The sequence below is a fragment of the Urocitellus parryii genome, chromosome 6 (assembly GCF_045843805.1).
Source record: "Urocitellus parryii isolate mUroPar1 chromosome 6, mUroPar1.hap1, whole genome shotgun sequence".
Classification (NCBI taxonomy): Eukaryota; Metazoa; Chordata; class Mammalia; order Rodentia; family Sciuridae; genus Urocitellus; species Urocitellus parryii.
In genome coordinates, this window is record NC_135536.1 from 57291872 (window position 1) to 57302633 (window position 10762).

The window sequence follows — 10762 nt, forward strand, 5'->3', positions numbered from 1 at the left end:
CGATGATCTTCATTCCATCATTGTAATTGTTTTTAAAGTTTAGACAATTCAATAAGCCTTTGGAAGAATCAGTGCATTGCTCAAGATGAAAGGGAAAGCAGAAGGAAGAATCAAGATCCAAACAAAAATTTATGTAGACCAAAATATTTTCTTTTTTAATTATTATACCAAACTATATTTTGATCTTTTCTGGATTTTTATGATAATGTAAATTAGAGTTTACTTTAGTAGTATGAATAATATGAAATAAGATATTTATTGCAGGAGTTAGACTTTTTAGAACAGTGGGAAATGCTGGGGACAAAAACAAACCTGAAGGAGATAGTTGGGATCAGATAAAAGTGACCAAAGGCACCAAGCAGAAACAAGGAGGAAGTCTGCTGAACTTCTGGTTCTCTCTAGCTGTGAGCCAGACATACTACAAGACAATAGGGCAGGCAACTGGGGAGGCACGTCACTTCACATGGAAAGTGAAGGAAAGAATAGAAAAACTGGTGTCAGCGCATCAAATTTCAACACTGTCAGTGAACAGAAGGCCATGCTACTTTAGCCCAGTGGCACACATGCCTTGTGGGGACTCAGAGAAAGTGAAGGGTGACACCTAGCAGGGACTGGAGGAACTGACCTTAGGATGCTACCATCCTTCAGTCAGGTGAGCCAGCTGATCAACCCTAACATTCATGTACTGCCCTTGTGCCTGGGCTGGGCATCAACTCCATAGTGGTTCTCATTTCATCTCTGTCTTCCAAATCTCATGTGAATTTTCATTGTGATAGAACACCCTACAGAAAATTCTGGGAAACATATTTCTAACTTATGTAAACACACACACACACACAGAGTAAAAAACCACATTTCACACAGCATTTTTAGATCTGTAATTTGGAAGTATGCAATGGACTTAGAGACACCAATAGGTGTGAAGTCTGTATATATTAATAAGATCCTAGGGTGAAGTTACCATGGTACCAGACTTCAAATGTCAAAAAATTTCCACTAAGCAGAAAGGAAGAATATGTACTGTAAGTGATCTTCATACTAAAATAACACTAGATTCTGCCTACAGTGTTATCTTTTAATACATTTCATGGTTAAAGAGAAAATAAGGGAACCTCTAAGGAACTAAAAACAGAAACAAACAAGTTGAAACTGAAGCATAAAGCTATGAATGGTTAGTACAAGAAAAGGTACTTCCACGGGACACACAACCATCCATAATCCTTGTGAAACATGAATGTACAGTAATGTAAGAAAGCTCAACAAAGAAACGTAAGTTCGTGGTGTTTCCTAACAAGAAAAATTAGTTACAAGATGGTAGCAATCCAGTTGACAGACAAAATCCACTATGAATTTTTTTTATTAGTTGCACATGACACTACAGAAGGGGGGATAGGAAGGACAGCAGAATAAAATAGACACTATGAATTCTTTGCAATGGAAAAAATACCCAAAATAGGCCTTGGTATAACAGAATTATTTGTACAAAACAGTCCATAGTAAAAAGAAAATGTGCCATTATGAAATAGGAACAAAAACAAAGGAAATAAGTAATAAATTTAGATTTCCTAAGACCACAGATCCTGAAATTAGCCATTATAAAATATAATGTAATTATATATGTAAATATAAAAATAAAGTATAGAATAAAGAAAGAGATGAGGTAGTTATTTTATGAAATAAGTGGATATAACTTTTGAAAATGAAAAATTGATTGCAAAAATTGAAATGTCCATGTGCAAGCTAAACAACAGACTAAAGTAAGCTGAAAAATGTATGATTAACTGGAAAATAGATATATAAACGTCACTCAAATGCCATGCACGTATACAAAGATATAGGAAATCACGAAGGAAATATTGAGCTACAGAGGGGATGCAGAGAGATCTAACAAAGGTTTAATCTGAGCTTCCGAAAGATTGAATAGCAAAACTAGAAGATGAAAAAAACCTGCAGAGGTAAGACCTTTGATAAAAGAGCAAAACTCTACAAACGCAGATATAGAAAGAAGATACAACAATCAGAATTGTTTAACAAAGAGTAAGCATAAAAATGGTAGCTAGATATCTATTTATGAAATAAAGTTTGAAAATGGTATATTTAAATATAAATATAGCAAAATTTCAAAATAAAATTAGTGAATTCTTTTAACATCTTTATGCCAACAACAACAACATCAACAACAACAAAAACAGACTGGAACACACAAACCATGCACACATATATTTACAATATATGCACATATGCTATATATGTGTTTTATTATACATTACATTATATATATATATATATATCACTACAAAAATTTAAAGTCAGAATATTTCCATGATCATTAAAGATATTACATTATTAGTTAAAATCTTCACACAAACACATCACATACAAACACACACAGAACCCACCAGGTTCAAGTATTTTAAAGGGAATTATAACAAACCTTCCAGGAAAGATTATTCACAATCTTTTATAAGTCTTTTCCATAATAGAAGAGAATGAGTAATACTTTCTAACTTGATATATAAGGCAAGAATATCCTTGAAGCAATATGATAATAATAGCAAAATTGAAAACTTATTTCAGTAAATTATAAAAATATCACATCCAAATTTGACTTATATTAGATTTATTCAAGAAATACAAAGACAGTTTATCATGACAAAAATGTGTTACTAAAATTTAATATAAATCATATATTTCTATAGAAATATTTAAAATTATCTCAACATATGCACAAAAACATTCGATAAATTCAGCTATTATTCCTGATTTGGAAAAGAAAAAGAGAATAGTTTTTAAAAATTAAGTTTTGCCAAATTAGAAAATTGCTTAAATTTCTATTATGGCATAAAAATAAGTTAGAGACAATTTCCTTAAATTCAGGATTAGTGTAAGAATATTGTTCACTATTACTACTTCTGATAATATCATATTGAAGAGTTTTAGTTCACTAAGAACAAGAATATGTATTAATAAGCATTGGAAAGGGAGAGACCAAATGACTAATACATATGGAGAATATGATGGTATATATTAAAATTCCTAAAAGAAAGATTATTAAAGAGCACACTTAAAATGAAAATTTAAAATATTATCAGCCAAAAAGTATATGACATCTAGAAGAAAATCTAGCAAAAGATGTGCACAACAGTAGTGGAAAAATTATAAAAATATATGTCAAAAAACACTGAAAGAGACTTAATGAATATAGAGGTTTACTCTGTAAACAGAAGGACTTACTTTCATAGAAATGTCAATTTTCATTAGATTACTGTACAAAGTTATTCTAAGTTCAATAAAAATCATATCAGGAGTTTTTGAGGGCAACAGAGTGGTGATTTGACAAGCTGATTCTCTGATTTGGAATCCATGTGAGGAGAAGAGTTCAAGAATAGCCCTGACACATTAAGAGTAATGAACTGAAAAGGATCGCTTTAAACAATAAAATGCTGCTGTGAAGTATCTTCCACAGGCCTCTGTGCTCCTCCCCGGCTATGATATGTCCCACTCATGCCACCAGTTTCCTAAATTTTTATGATTTTATTACTTTGCTATTTAGGTTTACCTCACATTTATTTAAATATACAAAATATTTCCTCTGGATTTTCTTGTTTTTAAGATTTTTTTAAAAGGCATTATAATTAAAGTCTTAATTTCTTTTTCTTTTTATTCAAAATTTTTTTCTGAGGTTTATCCATGATGTAGCTATGGCTGTGGTGAATTTATTTTGTTTATAGCATCTTCCATTGTGAATACATCACGATAGATAGATTTATTGTTTTATGTAAATTAAAAAATTTAATATACTTTTCCTCTCATGAACAATTCTTGGAAGCTTTTATTCATATGTCTCCTGATTCATATGGTTATTTTTTTCCCAGAATAGATATCTAAAGTGATATTATCAAGTCTTAGAACAAAAGCCTTTTCATATGCAGTATGTAATATAAAATTATTTTCTGAAAGTGGAGAATTTATAGGCCTCAAATTCGTTGTCAATAAGTACTGGTAGTATTTGCAGCAAATGTCATTAACATATTGAGAATCAAAGTTCTAAAATATCAACTTTGCTACTGCGAGGTGGCACACATCTGTAATCCCAGAGGCTGGGGAGTTTGAGGCAGGAGGATCACAAGTTTAAAGCCAGCTTCAGCAACTTAGTGAGGTACTAAGCAACTCATTGAGACCCAAAAAAGGGCTGGAGATGAGGCTAAGTGTAAGCACCCCTGGGTTCAATTCCTGGTACCCCCCCCAAAAAATTTAAAATAAATCAACTTTGCTTTTAGATAAAGTGATTTTGATCATGTGGAATATTTTGATAACTTTTACTTACTTTATACAATCTTTAAAAATGTATAAAAATTTAAAAAAAATACTGCAATTTTTTGAAAATTTTGTTTCAAACTTTGGTTTGCAATGGCAAAATATTCATATAAATTTAAATAATCTATTGTATGTGTAATCAAATCTCTACCAATTAGATGGAAGATAATATTGACATTGTTTATGGTTAATTTTGGAGGTATCTATATAAGTAGATAAAATAACTCTCATATAAATTATATATATAAAATATATTACTTGATAATAATATTTTATCTTTGTTATAATATTATACCTATATATATATCTATAGTAGATAGATAGATTGATAGATAGATATAGCTATAGATATAAAATTTGACTGGAGCCACATGAACTTGGTTTTCCATAAAGAGAATTTAAAATCTGCTCATATTTCAAGTGTTTATATGAGTGGAAGAGTAGAGGTGTTTTTAGGAAGTGTTTCAGAAGTTAAGGTTGTTTTTGAGAAGTGTTATAGAAGTTTTTTGTTAAATGAGGTTTTACTTTTCTGAAACTTCAATAAGCTTCCTAAATTTTGGTAATTTTGACATTTGCTATTATTGTTTATGAAATATTTTCATCAAAATAATTATGTAAACTGGTTTGGCAGAATAAATATTGAAGTAAAGATGAAATTTTTATTTTCCTGGAACAACTACCAACTATGCGTCATTGAAGTTCTTTTGCTTTTTCAGTAGCATGTTTTCTTAACACTATCTAATCCTGATTTCATAACTTTTCAATCACTGTCAAGTATTAAAATTATTATTATTATATTTTTATTTCATTATTTTCCATTATTATTATTATTATATTGGATATCAGATATTGAACCCAGGGACACTTAATTGAGCCACATTCCTAGCCCTTTTTTTGTTTTGAGAATGGGTCTTGCTATGTCACTTAGTACTTCAATAAGGTGCTGAGGCTGGTTTTGAACTTGCGATCTCCTGCTCAAACTCCTGAGCTGCTGAGATTACAAGCATACACCACCACACCCAACTAAGTATTAAAATTATTATCAAGCCTATTCAAAACTCTCATCTGTTCCATTAGTATGGTCCAGAATAGTGATTTCAATTACTTAGAACAGAGAAGGGGGAATTATCTGCTTTCTTGTTTCCTCTGACTCTTCTCCCCTTCATTCCTTAATTTAGGTTATTAAAAATAGAAGATAAGTAGAGACAATATTATCTTTGTTAAATGATTCCAGATTATGGGAGGCAGATTCCCTTTTCCTTGTTACTGGTGCTCTTCACATTACTGACTACCTCTTAGCTTTTTATGTATCTATGCTGGTCACATGCTGATTCTATTAGGGGTCTGTCAGTTCTTTAGGGAATATTGGAGTATACTGTATCTCCCTGATCAAGCCCATCAAGGGAAATCTGGCTAAGGAATCCTGGATCTTTCACTTTCTACCTTCAGCAGCCACCATGGAGGAAATCCCCTCTGTAGCCTCTTGCTGTTATGGTCCCCCTTCCAATAAACAACACTTTGGGGGAGTAGAACATAGAACCAACAATTTTCTTTGATTTAAAAGCACCATAATACCCAATGCTGATAGGAAATTTAAATCCTATCCATAAATGCCAGTGACTAGGGAAAAAGGCTGTCCCAGACATACTCTATCTCAGTTCTGCCATCTCTTCTGACCTACCATCAGTATCAGTTGTTGTGTTCTGTTTTGTTTTCATTTTGATTCAGTACTTACATTCAGATTAAAAAAATCATCATTTCCAAGCAATCTGATGCTCTGTCCCCGTCCTTACTCAGAGAATTGGGGACATTTTCTCCTCCAGGAAAACTGTATTTTCACAAAAGATTCTGTCTGTTTCCCAAGAGAAACTGGGCTTGCCATTTTCAAGGTTCTGCCTTGAATGGCAAGTCAAGGATTTTTTTTATGTCCAGTATGGACTACATACCTGGGTATAGAATATTTAATGGACTCTGAGAGAAAGAATCAGAACCTGACATCCATCAAAGGCTGTACTCAACCCTTCAAATTATCTATTTTCTTTCTCATCTCTAGGTGGTGGGAAAGAAGATAGAAAACAATATCCAGCCTTTGAACTATAGCACACACAGAGAAGACTAAATCCACAAAAAAGAAAATGATCAAACTTAGTGAAAGAGAGAAAGATTCTTCTCCAATCTTCCAAATTAAATAAAAGATCTGGGAAAGGCATATTACATCATATAAAATTATGAAAATAATGGTGTGATTGTAATCACATCTTTGAAAACAAAAGTGAGGAAAAAGGAGACAGAAATAAAGAAATATTGAATGAGAGAGATGAGTAAGTTAGATTTTTAAAAATCCAATGGAGAAGAATAAAGCAAATCCCCATAACTGAGTCATATGTAGAGAATACTTGGTAAAGCACATTTGTTTTTTCCTAAAGGAGCTCCAAAAGTAGAAGACAAAAATAGAAGGACATGAAAATGAAATTTAAACAACTTATCATAAAAAATGTCAAAAACTTGAACCAGAACACTAAATCTAATTAAATCTAGAACTAAAAGTATATTTAAGTGGAGGAAATTATGGTTGTAAAACAGAATATTAAGGTCATAAATCATAACAAATGATACAAGTACCTAAAATCAGGAGCTAAGTAGCAGTGAAGCAGGAAAAAATATTATAATAATGCCAATATTAGCTTTTAGAAGTTCTAGTTAGCCAGAGCTATTATATAGTTTTATAAAAATTAAATATTTGAAGCTAAGTTTGCTTAAAATAATTCTGTATTTTAATGGGCCAAAAATGGTGGATTATTATGTTCATTTGTGAAATGAACTTCCACAACTAATTGATAGAGTACATAGTACTCTATTTTCTTCATCTTTAGTATTTTCCATATATTTGGAAATGCTATTAACCAAATCAAAAGTTTTATTGGACAGTATTTTCTTCAATTCAATTAACTTGTGTTATTTCTTTTTTTATTTCGAATGCACAAAGAGTTGTTTTATTGCAGTAATGCATGAATACAAATATATGAATACAGATATTCCCAAATTAAACTTTCCATTTTGAATAACATTTTAAAATAACAGAGCTTTGCAAAATATAACTATCTTTCAGCTCATTTGTCATATCAATTTTTTTGATAACTAGAATGACCCTAAAGTCAGAACATACTGAAAAAAAAAAATCAAGGCTTATGGAACACAAGTTCATAGGATTGTTAAGGAAAAAAATAAGTAAAAATATCCTTATGTCAAAGCTAAATATTATTTTTGTTTATAGTGTAAACCTGCAGGAACAAGACAAATAACAAACATTATTGACAATGATCAGTTTTTAGATCTTTTCTTTTCACATATCTATTATTATTGTTGTTATTGTTATTATTTTATTATTATGTTTTATGGTGCTGGAAATCCAACCCGGAGTTTTGTGCATGGGCAAGCACTCTAATGCTATCTCCCCAGCTATATTTTCACATTATCTATGTATGTAAACAATCCTAGTTAAGAGTCTCTTAGGTCCAATTTCATAAGGAGACTTAATTGTCTCTTTGTCTTTGTACAACTAGTGAATGAAGTGTTCCAAGTGTGTAAATTAAAATATTTGTTTTGAGACCAAATCGAAGGGTGAATAAATGAAGATGGAAAATATTTTCAAAGCTGGATCATGGGTATACTAACACAGCTTTTTTGAAATACAATATGTTATAAGGTGAACAGGAATGATAGGAGTCCAAAAATCTGGCTCTTTGGACAGATCTTTCCCATGACAATTTCCAAGACCATTTCAGAACAATTTCCAAGATAATTTCAGGAGTTTTCAAGGATCAAGTAAAACTCAATTAAAGTGCTTCTTAGACTGAAGAGCTCTTTCCATACATTTACCTTATCTTAAATTTATTTCTAATAATTTACTTATATGAAAATCATTATAGCTTAAAATAGTATCTTAAAAGGATTCCAATAGAAAACATCTTACATGAGAACCTGAAAGAATTATCAAGGCAAATATGTTGGAACTGACAAAAGAAATTTAAATGGAAACTATTTGTTTAGCAATGTTTTCATGCTGTATAGAACTCCTTTTACTGTTTTCATTAAATGTGTTGTCTCTGAAAATGAGTGGTCAGTATAAAAATTTGAAGGCATGGTTTGCAAAATTGAGATTCCAAAGACTAAATCAATTTAAAGAACAGGAACAGGAGAGAGAGAGAGAGAGAGAGAGAGAGAGAGAGAGAGAGAGAGAGAGAGAGAGAGGAGGAAGAGGGAGAGAGAGACAACAAAACAGCAGCACAGATCAAGGAATGTTAGCTCATGTAGTTTCTAAAATAAAACAAAAATCACCCCTGTGATCAATATAACGCTAATGTAGGGCAAACACCTACAGATTGCAAACTCTCTCTAGGGTCCTCTTAGAGTACAGCTAACAAATTAAGTAGCATTTTCTTTCTTCTGTTGATTCTACTGGGGTCCAAATACAAGCTACATGAACTCTGTTGTCACCTATGACCTTTCTATGATGAAAAAAAGATTGGACTGTTGTCTCCCGAGTGTGAGATAATGTAAGACTTGTCTAGAAAAACCTTTTTCAGTATACCCAATAGTCCTAAGGCTGGTATTTGGAGTCTTAGGAAATTCCAAAAATAATGCAAAGAAATTTATAGGAAAACATAAGCAACCAAATTTAGAAACAGAACAGTTTCAAAGAGGATGTAGTTAAAATATCACTAATGCTTAACACTATTTTCACCTTTATTTGTTTGATATACACGAGTGTTTTTTTTTTTCCCACACAAATCTTGGGTTTTCTCTAGCTATTTTTAATCTAAGAATAGCTGTGTAATTTATGACTCTATTATCAACAAAACTTTTAACATATTTCCTCATATGCTCCTAAAGTTTGGATCAGAATAGCAATAAATTTCTCTAAATTACACACAGCATTTTTTTCTATTTAAACAAGGAAAGTTCCATTTTCAATTACAACATTCTGCATTAATATGAAAAACTATTTCTCTACTAGTTTCTAGTTTAAAAATTGAACATTTTTAAAAACAAAGATTTAAACATTTTTTGTCAGTGAATATAATTTATTGATGAACAGGAAAATTAATTAATTAGCACAGTCCATGGAGGCAGTGCTGCCAAAGCCTTCAGGAGTGCAAGGCCCGCCACTTGTCCAAAGGGCCACGATTGGGGATGTATTTGACTCCACAGCCATCAGGAATCAGGCGCTTCTTGGCCACTTTGTCTTCAAATTCGTGAGCATCAAACTTGGTAAAGCCCCACTTCTTGGAGATATGGATCTTCTGGCGTCCCGGGAACTTGAATTTTGCCCTGCGCAAGGCTTCAATCACGTGCTCCTTGTTCTGAAGCTTGGTGCGGATGGACATGATGACTTGGCCAATATGGACCCTGGCAACAGTCCCTTGAGGTTTTCCAAAGGCACCTCTCATACCTGTCTGGAGCCTGTCAGCCCCAGCACAGGACAACATCTTGTTGATACGGATGACATGGAAAGGATGGAGGCGTACTCGAATGTGAAAGCCATCTTTGCCACAACTTTTCACCATGTACTTGTTGGCACAGATGCGGGCGGCCTCCAGGGCTTCGGAGGACAGCTGCTCGTACTCATCGGACACCATGTGACCACAGAGTGGGAACTCATCCACTTTCGCCTTTTTCCGACCCAGGTCAAAGATGCGAATCTTGGCATCTGGGACACCTCGGCAGAAACGAGACTTGGGGTAAGGCTTGTTCTTACAATACCGGTAACAGCGAGCAGGGCGGCGGCCCATCGCTACCTAAAGAATCTCGGCGGTGGGTTGAAGTAGGAGGCTTGTGGGAGCCCGTATATACGTTACCCATCGTCCCTTGCGGGGGAACCATAGAGTTTTATCTAAGACGTGAAGACGTGACCCCTCAACCTCCGTCACAGCGCCACGCCGCCTTGGTGGGATTGGTTTCAGACGCTCAGATGGGGTGTTGGGGGCAGGGTAAGGAATCCTGACTTGCTGCAAGCACTCAGAAGCTATTTACTTCCTGCTGGCGCTTTTGGGCTTGCAACTTTGACCTTGGGCTTTGCCTTAGGTGCACACTTCTGAGAGCTTACAAAATTTCCCTTTACTTATTCTATGTACTCTGTGGTTTGGCTAAATAATCCATTTTCCACAGCATGTATCTTGCTGTCAGTAATTGTAGAGCAGTTCCTCTTTCTTGAAAAATATGATGACCACTCTCTCTGGATGAAGTGATTGTGTGGCATGAGTGCTCTGATGAGGCTCTAATGAAAACAGGAATAAAGAGAAATGACAGTTCTTATATATGTTGCTCAATAATTGTTTATAGATACCAAACTTATTTGGTCTAATGGGATGTTTTAATTATCAAAATGGTATTCAGGAAAGTGAAATACCAACTAAGTTCCCCGCCCCCCGGACTCTTTTTAAAG

At 33.4% G+C, this 10762-nt stretch overlaps 1 protein-coding gene across 2 annotated transcripts; it reads right to left on the minus strand.

Moving 5' to 3' along the window:
* Window positions 1-9464: 9464 nt before the first annotated feature.
* On the minus strand, window positions 9465-10109 carry Rpl10l (ribosomal protein L10 like). 2 transcript variants are annotated; one of them, XM_026391082.1, is made up of 2 exons: window positions 10001-10109; window positions 9465-9919 (listed from the first exon to the last, which is right to left on the minus strand). In XM_026391082.1, exons 1-2 carry the CDS (start codon window positions 10107-10109, stop codon window positions 9465-9467), a joined length of 564 nt encoding a protein of 187 aa, XP_026246867.1. The 2 variants fall into 2 exon arrangements, with proteins under 2 accessions (XP_026246867.1, XP_026246866.2); XM_026391081.2 differs by having other exon boundaries at window positions 9465-10109.
* Window positions 10110-10762: the final 653 nt, after the last annotated feature.

What these genes read in the sequence shown, in the direction of transcription:
- Rpl10l (XM_026391081.2), bottom strand. Translation starts at nt 10,109, where the DNA reads ATGGGCCGCCGCCCTGCTCGCTGTTACCGGTATTGTAAGAACAAGCCT.